At 36.6% G+C, this 20,515-nt stretch overlaps 1 protein-coding gene and 1 long non-coding RNA gene across 13 annotated transcripts; one reads left to right on the forward strand and one right to left on the reverse strand.

Annotated features, from left to right (window-relative positions):
- Positions 1-943: 943 nt before the first annotated feature.
- On the forward strand, positions 944-16,108 carry LOC113680720 (uncharacterized). 12 transcript variants are annotated; one of them, XM_089181088.1, is made up of 5 exons: positions 944-1,540; positions 2,888-2,971; positions 3,138-3,202; positions 7,313-7,405; positions 7,824-8,136. In XM_089181088.1, exons 3-5 carry the CDS (start codon positions 3,164-3,166, stop codon positions 7,860-7,862), a joined length of 171 nt encoding a protein of 56 aa, XP_089037214.1. In that variant the 5' UTR covers positions 944-1,540; positions 2,888-2,971; positions 3,138-3,163; the 3' UTR covers positions 7,863-8,136. The 12 variants fall into 12 exon arrangements, 5 of the variants coding, with proteins under 5 accessions (XP_089037214.1, XP_089037213.1, XP_089037212.1 ...); XR_016179400.1 differs by lacking the exon at positions 3,138-3,202 and adding an exon at positions 14,599-16,105 and having other exon boundaries at positions 984-1,540; positions 2,888-2,963; positions 7,527-9,067; XM_089181087.1 differs by lacking the exon at positions 2,888-2,971 and having other exon boundaries at positions 946-1,540; positions 7,527-8,136.
- On the reverse strand, positions 9,473-11,278 carry LOC149041368 (uncharacterized). The gene is made up of 2 exons (XR_016179405.1): positions 10,525-11,278; positions 9,473-10,038 (listed from the first exon to the last, which is right to left on the reverse strand). It is a non-coding gene; the product is annotated as an uncharacterized LOC149041368 (long non-coding RNA).
- Positions 16,109-20,515: the final 4,407 nt, after the last annotated feature.

The following is a 20,515-nucleotide window of genomic DNA, read 5'->3' on the forward strand; positions in this document are numbered from 1 at the left end:
CTCTCTTATGTATAGAAGTTCCTCGGGGGGTGCTAATACGTGCAGCACATTTGAAATTTAGCAAGGATAAATTTTGATGTGATTTTCGGTGAAGAGAAAAAGTTTTGTCAGCAAATCTCCTTGTTAGCATGTAAGATGAAACGCTTATACAACAGATTAATTAGCTAAATCAGTATGTAGCCTGTTAATCGAATTGACTTTGGTGAACATTCTTTGACTTCCGCCGGCAAAGGAATCATTGATGGATCTGTACATTTTAGTTTTCTGAATACAGTAATTCTTGGAAGATTTTTATAGATATGCAAAGAGGGAAAAAAACAGCCTATCTCTTGGTAATTTGGAGGTTGATTCATCTTTGAATTTATGTGTCACGCTTGTCATACTGATCTAATGATGTGGAGAAGTTTTATAAACTGCAAATTAAATCTGGCTAAAATGTGGTAGAGCATAACTTGATCATCGAAACAGCTCATAAAATCGTAAATAAATGAGGTAAGAGTATTATGCTTGATTTATGCTAGTAAACGGTGGCGAAAAATAGGTATAAGATGTATATTTCATAGTCGCTAGCAAGTAATTTTTGCCGGACTTTGAGTTTGTCTCACGATAGAACGACACAAATACACAAGGAAATTTTTACAGTAACTTTATAGCCATCCTTTTGTCTTTTAAAAGCTAGAAGCTCAGTAGATTCTGTCGTATCGGTCATCGGTTAAAACTGTCTTTGTTTTAATGCTACTTTTCGACATAGAAAAAGTATGTCGGACAAAAATATTCACCAAAAAATAAATATTTCTTTGACAGCTTCAATTATGACAGGGGATGAAGTTTAGATGATAAAACAAAGGATTATGTTGACAGAAATACCGGAGGTCAAGTAAATTCGTCACAATATTCACGGTAAAAATTTGTATATTTGAGCGGTCGAACGAAAAAAATCATTTCTCGAAAACTAAAATATATTTTCACCAAAAAACTACACCACAATTATTAGGACATATTGGGCTACAAAATACGAAAGTAGAAGATAAAAAGAATTTTGGGCGACTTGCCACAATATTTCAAATTTGTTCGATGGATGCTGACATCCTCTCTTAAAACGCTGGCGCAAACTAACATGGATGACGAGAAGAAAAAAAACAACAACTGAGTCGAAATCAACCAAATGTCAAGAACCTGCGAATGACGCAAGCACATATTGATGAGAGAATAATTTTCTAAAGAAACGTAATCCATGGGTCAAACCTCACGGAAAAACAATGATAAAATACATTATAAATTCAAGCAGTGAGTTCTGGTTGCCACACAGACCCACGTTAAGAAACGAAAAACCTGCACTAAACAGCGCAAGCGCAAAGGATTGGTACAAGATATAACAGAATTTTCAAACATGGCGGACATTATCTGTTCACTTCATCCGAGCCACGCGGGAACAGTAAACCAGTGGTTTTAATTTATAGACCACTCTAAGGACAACGAAATTATCTTCTATGAGAGTTATGTAACAAGTGCAAACTGAGGATGGTTATAGATACGGCAAGTAAGTTGTTAATATAAATCCGCATGGGCGATTAAACTTTCGAGATTATTCTATCCCAGTTTAGTCTCGAGTCAGCTGATTTATCTATGAAATTTTGAAGCCCGCTAAATATTTATTTTTCTTTGATTTGTGTCGCTATCATTTCGTTTCGTGCTACTAGATTTCAGCACTACTCGTTTTTCTTCATAATTTTGTAAAGGATTATTTGGAAATCGTCGTCGTTTTTCCCGTTGTTTACTGAATATTCTTCTCAGTTATGACAGTATATCTTTTCTGAGCACGACCTTCTTACAGTTGCAATACATTTTGATCGGAGTTATTAGGAGTTATGGCGATACTATGTAGAAACCAAGCAACCCAACGATGGAGTTGTTTACGATGAGCTTGATTCGAGAAGAACATTGCTCGCGTGACATTTGCGTTAGCTCCTGTTTAACCATGAACCAATGAAATGTACTCACACTAGTCACCAACGAAACGGTTAGACTTTGGAATAAGACTCGTTCCTGTTTAATGTTGTTATTTTTATTTAATTTTTTTTTTTAACGAACAAAGTCGTCCAAGACTAAATCAAATTATAGATTCAGAAAGCTGTGCCGAAATCAAGTTGATTGTCATGTCTTAGTTTTCACCGGCGCTGATCAAAAATTTAACACATAAAAACAGTGCAAACCTTAGCCATCCTCAATTTTTCATCTCTGACTTCAATTCGCTGAACATTTTTTAATCACGGTAGAAAGGACAACGACAACAAATGACACGGAATACAGTTGGTAATCTTCGTGATATTTCATTTTGATAAACTTCAACATGAAGCAAGTTTAATGTATTGATGAATTAATTCACAATAAAATTAACTGCATCTCATTCTTAGAGTTTTCATACAAGGTTAAAGAAATGTATCAAAAGAAGGTCCTTATGTTGTTTAAAGCCTTGCTCAATTAAAAGCGAACTGAGCCCTGAAATCTTAGATTGTTGGTTAACATTCATGTTTCCTTTTGGGTATCCAGTGTGAATGTAACAGTAAATTTGGTTCATGGTCGTTTCAATACAAAGTTGTTTCAATACAAGCTGTTTCGATACAAATCAAAGTAAATTCATTACAAGTGTAAAGTCGATTCGATACAAACTCACGTCACTTCAAATCATTTTGATACAGAATACCATACAAGAGCAAACACAAACCTCCGTTGTAAATAAAACAAACCCATACCTCTGCGAACCTACACATGTGCCAAAGCCTCCTACGCAATGAGAACATGTAAACGAGACTAAGTTTTGGTTTGGTTTATTTATTGAGAACAGAGATTTATACAAATGATTTTGAGACTTTTTCTATAACTCCAGCACATATTACACCTAAGATCAAGAAACACAAATACTATGTGACCTGTGGGGAAATAGCAGTCATTCTGGCGTGTGGGTAGGCAGGTTTGTAAATTATCTTATCAAAAGACATGTAAACTAATTGTTTTAAAAAACTTGCTAATTTTACCCCATTAATAGCGAATAGAAGAATCCAACCATTTTAAACTAACTAATATCAGTGTATAAAACACACTGGGACCTGTAGAATGTTCATTCTGAACCTGTTTAGGCCCAAACAGCAAGCCATTCAATGTGATGGATTTTTTCATTGGAATCATAGAATCTGCAACACTGGTAAGTTTTCAACACTATTAATACTCTGACACTTAGAGACCTTTGATTCAATAGGTATATCGCAAGAAGTTTACTAGGCAGCTGTTTGACATGGAAAAGAAATTGACTGGCAGTGTGCATCCGGACTCCTACACCGATCCTTCCAGCTACCTGGAATCAGGAGCTCTAGAGCTTACCTTCATTGACCCTGAAGAATCCCACCCTGATGCGAAGAGTACACAAACTGAGAACCCCAAAGAATCCCAGCCTGATGTGGAGAACCAGTACAGTAATGATCACAAAGAATCCTCCCTTCATGACCCCACTCCAGCTGAGACGTTGTCTTCCTTTGCCGTGACCTACAAGATCGTGGAGAACAGTTCCAAAAGAGGCCGGCCAAAGATGATATACAGCCAGGGGTACCGCTACACCCTACAGAGAAGGCGAGGCTTAGTCACTGACTGGCAGTGTTCCATCTGCCCCAAGGTCAACCCATGTAGGGCCACAGTTAGATAGCGCGGTGACCAGTTCCAGTGCGTTCACCTTGGACGATTTCAGGTCGCTAAAAATGGCTCTTTTAGGAGCCACCACATGTGCAGAAATCATGATCAATGTAAACGTACTTTAGTAATTTAAATAAATATGCAATAAAGTTTGCTCTTTTTGGCCGCAGGGAAACTGAGTAATACAACTTGTTCGATTGAGTCATGGGAAAACTGGGTATTACAATGTCAATTGATTGAAAATATCAAAGACGAAAACTAAAACACTTCAACTGAACTTTTCTCGATTTTACTTGTATTGCAACGCCTTCAGTTTGCATTGAATCAACTTTACATGTGTAATGAATTGATTTCTATTTGTATTGAAACGACTTTGTGTCGAAATGACTTTGTATCAAAATGACCGGACACCGTAAATTTTCACAAATACACCGCATAAAGAAAAGAAAGGGACCTTTTACATAACCAAAAGGGATGGTTGTGTAAAAGAATGAAATTTGCAAAACATAAATGCCAGGAGGTTTTGCCGACATAGCAAGCATTACAGCCCACACATAAAAACTTGTAAACCACACACTTATGGAGCCCGTGGGGGATAGAGTCTTTCACACCAATCATATTACCTATTTTAAAAGATGAAAAACTAACTTAATATCAATGCTGTAACAATAACACTTAGCAAAGTAGCAAACCCTTTTTTGTGTGAGAGCAGAAAATGTTACTGATCTGCAAAAACTTGAGAAGCTCACAAAAAAAACCCTAATGTGGTTTGGTCTTTTGGTTTCTCTATTTAAACTGATTCATTATAAAACTCATCAATAATAAACTATAGATTAGATGACAAAAATGATCTGTCAGAAGGAAATGTAATGTGCAGGGTCTGGAGTAAATTTAATTAATATCTTTAACCTGTTTTATTCAAGCCCCAAATCAAAGAGTTGTTTGATGACAAGAAATCAACTCTACTTTTTAAACTGCATGTGAACCTGATGTCAGATGTGGGTAACATGTAAGTTCTCCTTACAGTATTCATACACTATTTAGGAAACAGGTGGTGAGAACACTCAAACTTATCAGGTAGAAGTTGTTATCTTGATCAAATACCAAATTCCTGTAACCAATTTATAAGGAAATGTGTAGCTGCTGGAGGGAAGAATTAACAATGGGATCTTGGGAGTTATAGGGTTAAAAACAAAGAATCACGGTTTTGTTTGAGAATTTTTTTTTTGTGATTAATTTTGTGAGTTGTTTGGTAACAAGAAATTAAGTTTACTTTTCAAACTACATGTTAACCTGATGCCCGATGTGGTTAACATGTAAGTTCTCCTTACAGTATCCATGCATTATCTAGCAAACAGGATGTAAGAACATGTACACACATGCTTTATTTGTCCCAAATGGGCTTTTCAGAATAAAGAAACAATTAATTACTAGTAAATTAATGAGCTATTTGACTAGTAAATAGATAAAATGATTAATTAATTAAATAAATATATTGATTAAAAATAAAAAAAGCAATTTAGTCTCTAAAAAGGTTTGAGGTTAAAAGGCTTCTCTTCAGGCAAAGTTTGAAGTCCTTTAGTGTCGGTTTCAACTTAAGAGTAGAGGCTAATTAGTTCCAGAGTTCGACTGTTCTGAAGTAGAAAGTTCTTTGTCCTGTGGCTGTTTTATACAAAGGAATATTTAGCATCTGGGAGTTCCTTGTTGTACACTTAGTGATGGTAGCTCTTTGGATATATTTAGAAAATAAAGAGTCTGGTGTGCACCCTGTCACGTATTTGATCAAATACCAAATTCTTGTAACCAATTTACAAGGAAATATGTAGCAGCTAGAGGGAAGAATTAACAATTAGATCTTGGGAGTTAAAGGTTAAGAACAAAGAATCATGGTTTTGTTTGAGAATTTTTGTTTTGTGATTATATTATTATCAGTGGGCTATTCAAATTAACATGAAATAGAAATCTGTACTGTAAGTCTTAGAGCTGAATTGATTGAAGTCAATATTTAAATGCAAACATTTTGGTGTCTTCATTCCTTCGCAAATTTTGAAGGATAAGTTTATGGTGTTTTAGTTCAAAACGACCATTTCTCTGTGCAAAAAGTCATCAGCTGTAAACATCTTGCTGCAACTCGTACAGCCAGCCAGTCTACAGTCTTCTGTAACATCATTGCAGTGTCACAGCAAAAACTGAAAATAATATATATTATGTTTTACAATATCTAAGGCCGATTCAAACTATAAAATGCTCTCCTTTCACAATAAAAGGATTGTTTTCAAAGTTTCCATGTTGCACCGATCTCAACTATCAGATTTTTCTTGTAAGGAAAATGTTTGTTTTTCTATCATTCATCAGTGTGATGCCATTCTTCTACATAACATCACAGCAAGAACTAAAAAATTAGTTCTTCAGTTTTATTGCTCTCTCTTCAAAGAGAAGATTTTCCTTTAAGTTTCCATGATGCACCAGTTACACCAAATAGTTTTTTTTCTGCCAAAGTTTTGTTTTCTATAAAGTGTCTGTGAGATGCTGTTGTGACTTAAGTAGCATCATGATGAGAACACAGTAATTTATTCCTTTGGCTTTATTGGAAACAGCTTGGTAATTCAAACTGTCTGTCATAGGCTGATCAAATCTACATGTACATGTACTTAATTCTTCTAAAAGTGAAAGGTTTGTTTGTTTGTTTTATCTAATTTTAAGCTTGGGAGGCAGTAAAATGAGTTTGCATGTAGTGTCAATGTCTTGGATTGTCAGGCACAATATGATCTGTTTCAAAAGACATTTTCTCTCTTTCAAGTATTGATGAAATTTGGCGGCAAGCAAAAACTGTATTAACCTAAGTTAACAGTACCAAATCAGTGAATAAACAAACACAGATGTAAGAAACACAACAGGATTGATGGTCATTCAGTGCAGCTTAACCATCAATTTTTACTGCACATACAATGCCCATTGAATTAAACAATGACCATTCCACAAAAGAAAACAATCTTCTTGCTCATATTTACATACTGATTAGGCAGATGGGTCTTACAGTAGGTGCGCACTATATAGACTAGTCTGTGTCTGGTCTTAGACTTGTTCTATGCCAGTCTTAAATGCGCATATTTTGGCCCCCTTTATCTTTGAGCTGCACTGTAGATCTCCCATGGCTCAGGGAATTATGACATTGATCAAGCAACAATTTACTTTTGGTCGACACATAAAGGTGCATGCCAAATTTGGAGGGTATGTCTTAGCATGGGAATTTAGTTTCCCCCTACTACCGTCTTATCAACCATTTTTGTACTTTTGTTCAATGTATGGTTATGAACTGTGATTAAAGATTAAAGAAATTTGATATGCATACCATTATATATGAGGAAAACAGCTGCCCCATTCTTACTTCCAGACTGCCAAGGTTGAACAGCATTAAAACACCAAAACAGCTGAATGAGAAAGGCATTTAACTTCTGTCAAAATCTTAAATTATTCCAGTTGCTGTTTTGATTGAATCACAACAATAATAGATTTGCATCTTCTTGAGAGAGAAAAATTGTCATGTAGTAAATAAACTGAGTGGATCAACTGGAGTTCAATTAGCCCAATTTTAAAACTTAAGTGCTAATATTTAACTTTGTTTTAGACAGTGCTTCTGGATCAATGGAATAATCATCAGATACTGACCAAAATCCTCTGCTTCATCAATTTGTGTCTTTTCAAAATGGTTGTAGCAGCTGTAAGTGGCAGTTGATCTTTGTGTTATGAAGTTGAATTCTTCTAAAATCAAACTTGTGATTTAAAATAGAACTGAACTGTTGCACAGTTGTTGAATTCTTATGTTGTGCATTTGTTTTCAGATCAAATTACACCCTCATGGCTGAATTATTATTACTGTTAATCAACTCTTCGATGTCTGACTGCTAGAGAATCCATCCAAGTATTGACTATAAGTCCATTGCTAAGAGAATTGTGCTTTTTTCAGGTTTATTCACTTTGTTTACAAAACTGATTTTTAGTTTAATAGCCATGTATATGAATGTCACTGTTTACTGCTGTAAGAGAGGGGTGAAACACAGGATTAAAGATGTAAAGCACAGCATACAATCTGTTACTGTTGATGAAACAAATTTATATTCTTTTCTTACTTGTCGAAGAAAGGGAAGAAAATTAAGAAGAGATGCAGAAAACAGTAGATGTGGTGCCAAAATCTTGCAACATTAATCAAAGGCACAGTTACCCAGAAGGGCTAGTATGAAAAGGATCATGCCACCAGTGGTGCTGAGAGACCTGGATGAGTTGGTTTTCATATGGCTTGGTTTATTTGCACCTGCATAAAGAACAGAGTAATTTTGTTAGAGTTTGTTGAATTACATTTATATCTTTCTTATGTCATGTTTGGTAGAGTCAGCAGAAGTAGTATTAGCCTTGAATTACAAGAAATGGTTATTAATGTCCAAGTGGTCAGTTCAGTTTCATTTGTAATCATGTGGGTGACTACAAAATTGGACAACCCGAAGCAGGAGTTGGATTTGTTTATCATTAGTATGATTACAGACCCAATTGGACCTGTCGCCAATTGATTATAATGGTTACGTGTACCTTGACAATTTCCAAAATAAAAAAAAGGCAAAACAAAATAAAAAAAAACAAATAATTAGGGACTTTCTATGTAAAATATCCAAAATAAAACCATCACAATCTTTGACAATTTAAGCAAAACGCAAATTTTTGAAATGGCTTTTGAAGTTCCCCAGTTTTGAAGGGTAATTAAATGGTTGTTGCTATGCTGTTATTGTAATCAAATCTGTGATTGGTGGATTTAGTTGAGTGGACTTTAAGTATGATTGGCTGAGTTAACTTTGACTATACAATTTTTTGTGTCTAATTACAGCCAACTGTACTGAGCCTACTGTAACATACATTTCCTTCCAAAATTAGTGTAAAGAGAAAATTTTTCTTTATAAGTTGGGTAGACATTTATTACTAGAATAACTGAATAACTGGATAGATAGAAAATTTCTTATGATAAATTGGATTTAAGCTATGGTTGATGGCTAATGAGTACAAGAGGTGGTTTTCAGTTCACTGTTAGAAGGTCAAATATGAAATTTTTAGTGGCAAGTTGTTTCTAGTGCTTCAAGGGCAGAAAACTGGAGAAGCTAGAACATAAGAAAAGCCCAAGGAGCTGGTAACGAAAAAAAAATTTTCTTTTAACGCACCCCTGGTACCTCCAAAAACTACTTATCCTCAGACTTCTCAGTTTCATTCAGCAGCGTACAACATCTATAACTGCCTATGGAGTTTGTAACCCACCCCTGGTACCTCCAAACAATACTTATCCTCACACTTCTCAGTTTCATTCAGCAGCGTGCAACATCTATAACTGCCTATGGAGTTTGTAACCCTTGCGAAGTGGCTTTTGGAATTCCTAGGAATTCCTAGGATTTTCCTAGGAATTCCTAGGAATTCCTAGGAATAAAGGTGTGAATTTTCACGGTAAATTTGGACTGGGAATTCCTAGGAATTCCTAGGAATTCCCAACCATAACAACTCTGGTTCTAAAAACCTAGAAATTCCTAGAAATTCCCAGAAATTCCCAGAAATTCCAAGTTTATAGCCAACAGGACTTGGAATTCCTAGGAATTCCTAGGAATTCCAACTCAGAGAACCAATGACTTTCCCTGAAAAGCTGTAAATCTAAAAAATTCCTAGGAATTTCTGGGAATTTCTGGGAATTTCTGGGAATTTCTGGGAATTTCTGGGAATTTTTGGGAATTTTTAGGAATGTTTAAGAATTACTGGGAATTTTAAGCAAAAATTTGAGGCTAATGATATAAAATAAATACTTTAAATTAAAAAAAACCCAGCTAAAATTCAAGTATTCAATGAAATTTATTTAGAAGCTTAATTAAGGCTTACATGTAAAATATTTTTGATAAATTAACATCAATGTGTGGTAATATTAGGATGGAATTTGATTTATTTTTCTTTTCTTGAAAACTTCATACGGATTAATCCTCAATTACAGCTATTCATATAAAATAGTTCTAATCAATCATTAAATTTGGTTTGACACAAATTGTGAATAAAATCTGTTGATTCTTTTCCATAAAATACAATATCTTAAGTTATATTTGAAAACCAAGCACTCTTGGGAGTGAAGGGGCTAATTAAAGACAAATAAAATTGATTTTTTGATTAAAATCTTGTTGTAACTGTAACAATAAATTAGAATGAAGTTATCCTAAACTGCAAACTTAGCTGCTGTTTGTACTGTTTGTATTTTTTTTCCTGGGCTCACAATGAGTTGGCCTTGAATGAGGTTGTCAACAAGAACCTTGACCATTTTGTATCTGGATTCCTTGACATCTGAATTTGAAAAAAAATAATATATTAAAATATGTATATTTAAAGCTCAGACCAGGCTTTTAAGATAGCTATGAGGAAAAGGGCATTCATTGGATTCTCAAATTGAGAAATCTCTGTTATATAGAGTGACTTTTATATTGGAGTTAGTACATCTCTCTCATGGATTTTACTAAAAAAGGGCTGAATACATTATTTTGTTTTTACCAAGGAGGGCTTCTTTATGACTAAGGTTTGTTTAATAACAGTTCCTATTATGAATCTTGAATGTTCCCAAACGTGACTAGAGGAATCTTGAAACCTTACTGATAGGTTTATTTCATTGTAAAGCATAAGCTTAAGAAACTGCGGCATGCAAGTGACCGATTCGATTCTCTGAATTATTCTAGTTTCAGTTGCGCCGAGCGTTATGTAAGCTTAATTCAACCCGCTACATCTATTCTTTTATAAGATTTTGATCACGTAACGAATATCGCAATTTTTACTCACCACAAACTTTCAAAATCGTAGCTTTACAGATGGCCACTCGACCCTTGTTTGTACCAGTCAATATGTCAACTGTTGTCCCTTCTTTTAACTCCACGGCGCCAACGACTTTCTTTTCTTTTACAACACTCACGCTATTCTCGTTTTCCCACTGAACCACAATAAAAGCTTTCTTTAGAAATGTTATATTAAGCAAAACAGTTGAGAAAAGCGATCAACCGATCCAAAGTACATTCAAAGACGAGCGCCAAATGGAGTCTTCTTTGTTTCCGATCACGGGCATGATCACGTGGATCTTTTAGGACTTGTAATTGGCTAGCAAAGTGAATCCGCTGGCTTGCCGATTGCAGTGTTAAGAGAAGCGCCTAACTTTAATGGGAGTTACTACATCACGGGCGACGAGCGGGGATAGAAAAAACGACCCAAATACGAGTGGTCAGCGGTGAAACAACTTTCATACTTCATATATAGACAGATCATTTGTAGTATCAGGAAACAATTGTGCTGTAAAGCCGAAGTGTAAACAGTTTACTTCGCTAAATAAAATGTTAAGCAATTCAAAAGTGTTGATTGTACATATATCTTTTACTGCTTTAATAAACAATGAAGGCATCGGTGGCATCCGAAAGGTACCAAGAAGAATTAAATGTACGTTTTGTAGTTGCAGAAAACAATCATGTTGTAAAGCCGAAATGTTACCAAGTTACACTTCACTACTTAAAAAGTTAAGCAATTTTCCTCAAGCTTTAACTGGAACAATACTTCTTATGCTCTATTGACCAACGGAGGCATCGGGAAAGGCATTGCTGACACCGGGAAAGGCATCAAGAAGAATGATATTCACGTTATGTAACTTGTTGTGTGACGAAAAAAACGTATCTTGACTTGTTCAAAGCATTAATCACAGTTGGCTTCCTTTTCACTTGAATTTTGTTTCCACAGCTTAAGATGAGAAATTTAAAATTTCTATCAGCTGACGTTCTTTTACTGCATATTATATCTATTCAATCGCCCCCAATTTACGTGGAAAAAAGGCAAGTAGGAAAACACTGAGCTTCGAGAAACAGCCATGTTAAGGCTAATGTATTTACCATTCCTTAAATATTTACAATCAAGACCACTCGTTTAGGAGACCTTTTCTCAAAAGATCCACACGTGCAAATAATGCTGTTTTCCGTTCGAAATGTTTTTCTTCCTATTCAATTGAACAACTGACTTAGCTTTTAAGCCGAGAAAAAAATCACAATTATTGAAAAGGTCATAGACAGGCCTACACAGACTCCCCTGTGTGGTTTTACGTTTGCGACGCAAAAGCCTTTAATTAAAGCTTCGCTCTGACGATGATGGGTAACCACGTGCTTCAAGTCGTGTTTTGAAGTTACACATGGCCTCCTGGAAATTTCTTTCCGAGGAGTTTGTTCTTAGAAGTCTGATAGCTTCTCCTTTAATAAAGCCTTTCTTAACACTTGGCGGGTGGCAAGATGAATAGTGTGTATATTGAAAGGTCTCGGTCAGTTTGTAGACTGATTTTTCAGAGATAACACTGTTGTACTTTTCAACATGTTTATTATCACTCTGAAAGCGTGTACATATAAGATCTTTCAGCTCTGAAAAAAAAAAGCCAAATTGAAAAAACGTTATCTGAGGTCTCGTTTGCCGCAAGGCAGTCGATACTTAAAAAACAAACCAAAAAAACTAAAGGCAAAATATTGCCTTTTGTGACAGCATACCACCCAGGGGTTAAAAAATTTAAAACAAATACTGATGCAAGAATGGAACCTCATCCAAAATCAGCCACTGCTGAAAACAATTTACAAAACGCCTCCGATTATATCATACAAAAGAGGTAAATCCTCAAAGACATACTCGTCAGAGCGAAGCTTTAATTAAAGGCTTTTGCGTTGCAAACGTAAAACCACACAGGGGAGTCTGTGTAGGCCTGTCTATGACCTTTTCAATAAACATTTCGGCTTTACAACATGATTGTCTCTGGAACAACAAATTATATGTCTCTATATGAAGTATAAAAGCTATTTCACCGCTGACCGCTCATATTTAGGTCGTTTTTTCTATCCCCGCTCGTCGCCCGTGATGTAGTAACTCCCAACTTTAATTTGACTTCTCCGACCGGTTCTCTGCTTCTAGAAGATGGATAGCTTGGTGATATATATAAAGATGTGAGCTCACTCTATGTAGAAATAATCGAAAAGAATCGATCGTATTACAAATGCACGATTTGTGGCCGAAAGTTGTCGAGGAAACAAAGACTCGAAACTCACTTGAGTTGTGTTAATGGCCAAGGTGAGAAATAACACAAGCTAATCACAGTTTTGAATGCGACTACAAATCGTCTTTTACCCTCATATTTATAAAAGAAGGATACCACATTCGGAAGTATAAGAGATACATAGATGATCCCAATGTACCAGTACCTAAATCTACAAAGCTTGACCGTAGCAAGCGTTCAGCAACACGTTCCAACACCGCCATCTCGATTCCGCAGTCAGTCGTTTCCAATGAACTTAAAGCAGTATTGACAACAGAGTAGAGTGCGTCTTACAAAGGAGAAACATTTGTACAAGAGACAGGAGTAGCTATATACGATTACAGAGCTGCGTTGGAACTCTGGTCTACAAATAGTTATGCACTGCCCGAAGTATAGAACAATCTTGTTGATAGCTGACAGACAGAGAAGAACAACAAGTAAACTTAAGAGCTGTTGTTATTGAAGTGTGACTATCACTTTTCATTTTTATATAAAGAAGGACTTGTAATTTGCACCAAAAATAAAAAGATGTAATATTTTTTTGGGAGATCCAGTGATTGGGACATTTAAGAAATTAAGTTATGAAAGGAAATTTGGTTGGTACTTCTTACTACTAACAAGTCTTGTTGACAAATATTTTCAGATCAGAGTTTCAAATAAAGTAAATTAAAGACGTCATATAAAAGGTGTTTTTCCTCTAAGAAAACATTGACTACCTCTGTCTTGTCTGCATGCCAAATGTTTGCATAGTGTGTGGATGATCCACAAGTATTGGAAAAACATTTTTGTAAGAGTTCCAATACTTGTGGATCATCCACACACTTTGCAAACACTTGGCATGCAGACAAGACAGAGGTAGTCAATGTTCCCCTTTTCTTACAAAAATGTTTTGTAAGAATAAAAACAGCAAAACAAATTACAGCAATTAGTCATAAATAGAGCAAAAAACTGAAAAAAAAAGCAGCAACAACAATCATGAAAAAAGAAAGATTAATTAGGTGTTGAATTTGTTTGTCTAAGGCATGAAATTTCTACTAAAAGTATTGTCAACAAAAAGTCTCTGACAGCGTTTGAGGCAACTGAGCTTGACTGTTCCAAGGTTTTCTAACAAAGGCAACCAGTAATGTAGGTTAGGGAAGTAAGATAACAATGTAATTATTGTTAATTATTGTGGAAGTTGGCAATTTCCATTTAACATAACTGACACCTGGTTCATGAGAAAATCCATATTAATGTAAAGATTTACTAAAACTTAGTTTGAGTAATAAATTTCATGATCTTTGAGTTATAAACATGTACATGTATGTATATCTCTTGGTAAGTTTTGTATAGCATACCTTTTATTGAGCCAAAGTTTTAAGCCTCTGAAATTACTCTTTTTCTTAAAATCTTCACATTCAAGGTATTGAGAATTTCTTAGAATTTATGTGGACCTCAGGGTATTAAAATTGCCTCAAAGTCAATTCCCAGAAATTCCCAAGAGTTCCACACTTCTTAAATTATAGGTAGTTTGTAAAGCTGAGAATTCCTAGGAATTCCTAGGGATTCCAAGTCCTCACAAAACTGGAGTCTTCCTTTCCCAGAAATTCCCAGTAATTCCAAGCTTTTTAAATCAGAGTTAATTTGCATAGTTGGGAATTTTTGAGAATTCCTAGGAATTCCTAGGAATTCCTAGGAATTTTTAGGAATTCCTAGGAATTCCCAGAAATTCCCAGAAAACTGGGAATTCGGTTTGCAAGGGTCATTTGCATAATTGGGAATTTTTGAGAATTCCTAGGAATTCCCAGAAAACTGGGAATTCAGTTCGCAAGGGAACCCACCCCTGGTACCTCCAAACAATACTCATCCTCACACTTCTCAGTTTCATTTAGCAGCATACAACATCTATTACTGCCTATGGAGTTTGTACAGGTTGAATTCATAGTGCAAATGTCTTTATAACTACACTCATCAACATCTGCACATAAAGAAATGATGTGTTTTCCTGGCAACAAAATTGTTTACCAAAATCATATATTCAGTCAGTTGTACTTGTTGGAAACATAGTGTAGCATAAAACTAAATATTTAATTTGACACTCAATTAAGTTACATCTCTTATCTGCGTAAGGTTTAACTGCCAATTGAGGTTCTCTTCTGAAAAAATTGTCCACATGCTCCAATTTTACAGAAACTGTAGAAAACTATATGTCATTGTAAAGCTTATAAAATGCAGATTATGTAAAGGACATATTTTTAAACAGTTTTTTTTAAATAGGTGTGCCCAAGTCTTTAGACACAAAATTAAAGATGTTTGCTTTACTGAATTACCAGTATACAGAATTACTGTTTGACCTAATGGACCTCCGAACAAACTGGACAGTATCACTTGGCAGATACTAAGCTAACAAAGTATGTGAGGCTTACATTTTTCAATATTCCTATTGGTTCCTGAGAAAATCTACTCTGAAGTCTGACCAAAGAAAATATTTCAGCTGTTGTCACATTCTGGGACGTCACAAAATATTTCAAATTTGGTAAAAGCCCCTCTCACTTTGGAGCATTAATATCTGACAAACATTCCTACCAATTTTCATGAATATCCAACAAATCTAGATACCCTAAAAACTTGCTTAAGAAGAGATAATTTGCGTAAAAAAAAAAAAAAAATTCATTGTATTCACATGTCAACTTTAAGCGTGTGTCAATGTGGTCATGCCACTGGCCAATAAAATGCGTCACGAACCACTTAGTGCAATATTAAATAACAAGTAACAAACACCTCCCTAGAAATCCTTGGGAGTGGTCATTTTGCAAAATAGCGAAAACAATTGACAATGGATGCAATGAAATCCAAAAATTCATCGATTTCTTTGAACCAGGGTCTCTCGCCACTATTCTATTTAAGATGAAATTCCTAGAAATTCCCTCTTGTTGTGCAGTGCAACACAGGATGAAAAGCAAGATTTCCAAATTGAAGGCGCAGATGAAAGCCCACACAAAATGTCAGGGCTCTGCTGGGAACCTTTCTGGTCATGACACCTTACGCTCTTTAGTACAGGTTCCCTTAAGACATTTTTAAAGCTGTATCTCGCATTATTTGTAAGATTTTACAATTTTTTTAGGGGAGGGGGGGGGGGAGATAAAGTTAGACTTGCATGCTTTCTCTGACTAGATAGCAAATATGCAAATTTTGAAAATGTTTACCAGATTTTGTTGACAGTAACGTTAATTAACATACATAATAATGCATATGTTTTCTTCCTTTTTTTACAAAATTGATTAACTTTGTTGCAAAATGCATGAAGCTTATTTTAAATTAAATCAATTCAAATTTATGTTCGTTTCTTGCGTGACATGTTTAGTGTCAACCGTCATATTTCTCATCGTGTTTACAAGTGTTGCCTTCTTTGATTAGCTCGTCCTTACATCTGCACATCCCCCTGACGCACTTTGACGAATTATGATCAGAGTCGTTATGGATGAGGCACTCTGTGTGAAAAACAGAACATGTTACTTGTGAAGAGTCGGATATCTTTACAATTTGTACGCTCGGGCTCAATGCCTTATCTCACAGCCTACCTGTACATGTGCCGTTCTTAGTTTTGATGAACCCATTGTTACAACCGCATTTATGTTGGCTGGAAAATAAGGGATACACAACACACATTCCGCCATTGCGGCATTGATAGTCCGGTGAACATGGAAGGGAAACTAAAAGTTAAGGTTACGAAATGGACACTTGAAGATTTACTCTTTAGGTACAAACGAAAAATTGGCTGTTGCGTCAGCGTGCGTGCATCGAGATATGAGGTACGCAAAATGTTTGGAGAGTTGAGGGATGCGGTAAAGTTACTCGAGTCCTAGTACATAGCAATTACGTAGCCTTTTGAGTGTTCTTCACACCTCCCAAGTGTTCTATTTCTCGATGAACACACATCTGACCATTTGTTTTCTAACATTTCCACTTAGTAACTTTAACCCCTCACACATCAGCATGTATATTCCCCATACTGTTCTCTATACACTTCCTGAGGTCCTGGCAAGGAGAATTAAAGAGCTTCTTTTGTCGCTGATCATTTCCTTTATTATCGTGACCTTAATATGTGATCCAGGGATGTTTTGTAAGGGGAAATTATATGCTAGTCACTCTTTAGTTGTCAAAGGGTTGGGAGAAATTGCTTCTGCTGCAGTTCAGTGCGTACACACACGGCTTAAGTGCGCATAATGGGTGTATAAATAACGATTGCGCTATTGAATTACACGAATGAAACCTTACTAATAATACGATAGTTGTTAGAATTTTTACCTCTGTAGTATATTCCATTTTCCCTTGACATATACATTATCCTTCATCGCACTTTGCTCGCTTATCACAGTTTACGTCTTCGTTGCATTCATGAAGAGGTGCTGAAATAGAAATAAAACTGAAAGGGAAGAATTCACTGAACTTTGTGATAATTTGTTCAAACAATCACCATAAGAGACTGAAATTAATTTTGATTGTTGACACTTTTTTCCGAGGGGGGGGAAGAGTGGCATAGACTAGGAGTAGGAATTTTGCATGCCTCATCGCCCAGAATGCTATTGTCTTTCGCGACATGTACTTGCAGTGCCCATTTAATCAGCGGGCAGCATAATAATTTGCATATCCTGAACTAGTCGGTTGTGATTGGTCAGCAGGTAAAGCTTTGGGAATACATGAGTCTCTTTTCAGATTTCAGCTGCTGTCAATCAAACGGTTGGATGCGTAAAGTAAATCCCAAGGTGACATAAAGTGAACAATAGCAATAATTAACAATAGCCACGCTCTTAACAAAGCGTTTAGCAAATTCGTTTGCAGCGAATTCTTATATGGACTGACAGACTCCCGTTGGTCAAAATGTTATCGGAATTATAAAAATTAGTATCATGAAAATAGAAAATAGAAAAAAGAAAAATTTAGAAAAAAAGTATCATGAAGAATCTGCTTCGTTAAAATCGCTTCAATCGGTAGAGAAAAATATGAGCGATGCTTCCGACAACCGGCTTGTGAGTGCGACGATCGTCGAGATAGAACTAGAGTCTATCTTGCGACAATAATAGGAGTGTGGTTTCCATATGATAGTAACGATTGCTGAATATTTCTGCAGCGATCTCAGCGATCATATCTTAAAAGCTTTTACAGTTTTTTAAGCATTGTCTAGTTACCACCTCAATTTCAATACTAATTTGGCGGCGTGTGCGCGATTGTTTTAAGTCACTCTTATCAAACTCATAACGTCTACCTTGTTTATCATACAACATCATATTGTTCTAATGGCGAGTGACTATCTGAACATTGTAAGAGATTTAAAGCTTTCAGAACTCCATATACCTAGATTTTTCCGCATCGTTTACAAATAATTCTCAGTTTTCAATGTGGCAGCCATTTCTTTTAATGGTTGGATGCTAGTCACTCAAAGCAGTCAAAAAGCACACGGAACAGGTGAATTGTCTCAGTTGTAATTTTTAAATTTTCTTGGTCTCTTACCTCTGCATTGGATGCCGTCTCCAACATGAGTTCCAACACAGTGGCATTTTCCGTCGAAACATCTTCCGTGTTGAGCATTGTATTCCTTGTCCGAAGAAGAAGACCTCAGTTTTGCTTGCGGTACAAAAGACAGCGAGTTAACATGCGACTACATTGGTGATCTCTTTTCGGTATCATAGAAAAGTGAGATGGGAATGCGAGCTTAGGACTGTGAAACTTTAACTAATGTACTCGTTAACGCCAAATTTGAGACTTAAAGAGAAGATCCTGCCTATAATCTACACCACAAGCCTTGCCTTTACTTTAAACAGAAAAAAGAAAGGTAGGCCCTTACTTTTCTAGAATTCGCCCGGACAGCGAGACCAGAGAGAACGTCAAGGGGGTAGGCTTAATCACTCCATTACCCATTTTTTCTGTTTTCAGACGCTCTCACTATAATAGAATGATTTTGAGTGCATGAAAACTACCCAAAACAGTGTAAGGAAATGGAATTTCCGGCGTTTGAGTGGATACGAATTAGCCGGAAATTAAATATTGAAGAGGCTAAAGATGCCTGTTTCGCCCGTCATTTTGATAAAGTTCAAGCTTCACTTGAGAAAGGCGAGAAGTTATTGATTGAGAGGCAGAAACATATTCTGCTTGCTGACAAATCAGACTTTGGGTAGTCATTGATTCGCGAATACAAGGGTAACGATCTTGCGGAGGATTCTGACGACGAGAGGAAGATTATTAGAGAAGAGGTTAGGGCACGTACCCAGGCTAACCAAAGCGGACGTTTGAAGTCAAGGCCAACAAATAGAAGAGAGCCCACTGCGTTAACGACGGTCGCAGCCGCTGCTTCTAGCCAATGTAGTGGTAAACCTATTCCCATAGTGCAGACCAGAGCGTCACAAGCCAAACCGGGTTCCTGTTTTGCCCGCAATAAACTTTGACATTGGATGGACCAGTGTCCTTACACTGCAAAGTCAACCACCGGTCAATGACCAGCCGCCGGCGATCCAGAACATTTCCAAGGTAATAATAATAATAATGTTTATTTCTTATATTGCGCAGTCTAACATGCGATAATATGATCGAGTGCGCATTACAACACTAAAATCCACCCAACCCAACCTAGGGGAGGACATCCATCACACACTAATCCCGTGCGTGGGAAATTAACGTCTCCTACCCCAAACCCTGCAGGAGACGGGACCTCCGGCTTAACGTCTTATCCGAGAAGACGAAGCAAGGTGAGTGAAGCGACTTGCTTAAGGCCACAACGTAGTGCCCCATCCAGGACTCGAACCCGGGCCGTCCGACCCAGAGTCCAGCGCTCTGACCACTGGGCCACTCACGCCTCACGTGTGGGCAATTCCATTGTTTCAAATAGCTCTAGTGACATTTCTGACGATGATCTTTCAAATTCAGATCACTTTGATGAGGCAGTAAAAATTAGGTCGCTGTTAAATTATGAATTTACTTCAGGGCAATATAACAACCCTTCGGTTCGTGGTCGTTTGTCTTTGTGCTACGATCAAAGGGGTGAAATTACGGGCGCTTCAGGGTTTATATTAAGTGTTGACCGCGACGGTCATAAAATTCTGTTCGTGACTCTTTCGCCTCTTAAAGTCATTCCTAACAATCTCTCTGCCGTGACCTATAGTCATTTTGTTTCTGAGGCTATTTCCGACCTGTTAAGAGCTAAGTGTGTTGATATTCTGGATCGCAAGCCGGATATTGTTAATCCACTTTCCATTTCCATTCAGCTCTCAGGAAGAAGAGATTAATTCTTGATTTGAGACATGTTAATCTGTATGTTTTTAATGCGAAGACGTATCAGTTGCCCTTCAAATTTTATCTGAGGGGTTTTTTCTTTTCAAGTTCGACCTGAAGTCCGGGTACCATCACGTTGAAATTTTTCATGATCACCGTAAATACTTAGCTTTCTCCTGAGATTTGGCGATGATGTTGTTAAGTATTTTCAGTTCACAGTTTTACCTGTCGGGCTGTCAACCGCACCGTATTTGTTCACCAAATTATTAAAGCCTATTCTTACTTCATGGAGGTGCAAAGGAATTCCCATGGCTATTTTTCTCGATGACAGCTCAGGGGGTGGTATCAATTCTATCACGGCCAAAATCAACAGTTTGACAGTTCGCGCTGATTTGACTTGGCACGGCTTTGTTATTAACGAAGAGAAGTCCCTTCGGGAGCCTGTTCAAGTTATTTCCTGGCTCGGCACTGTTTTTGATACTT

The sequence above is a fragment of the Pocillopora damicornis genome, chromosome 8 (assembly GCF_964200805.1).
Source record: "Pocillopora damicornis chromosome 8, jaPocDami1.2, whole genome shotgun sequence".
Classification (NCBI taxonomy): domain Eukaryota; kingdom Metazoa; phylum Cnidaria; class Anthozoa; order Scleractinia; family Pocilloporidae; genus Pocillopora; species Pocillopora damicornis.

Bases quoted from the DNA above. Each gene is read 5' to 3' on its own strand.
- LOC113680720 (XM_089181084.1), top strand. From the start codon at position 3,293: ATGGAAAAGAAATTGACTGGCAGTGTGCATCCGGACTCCTACACCGAT.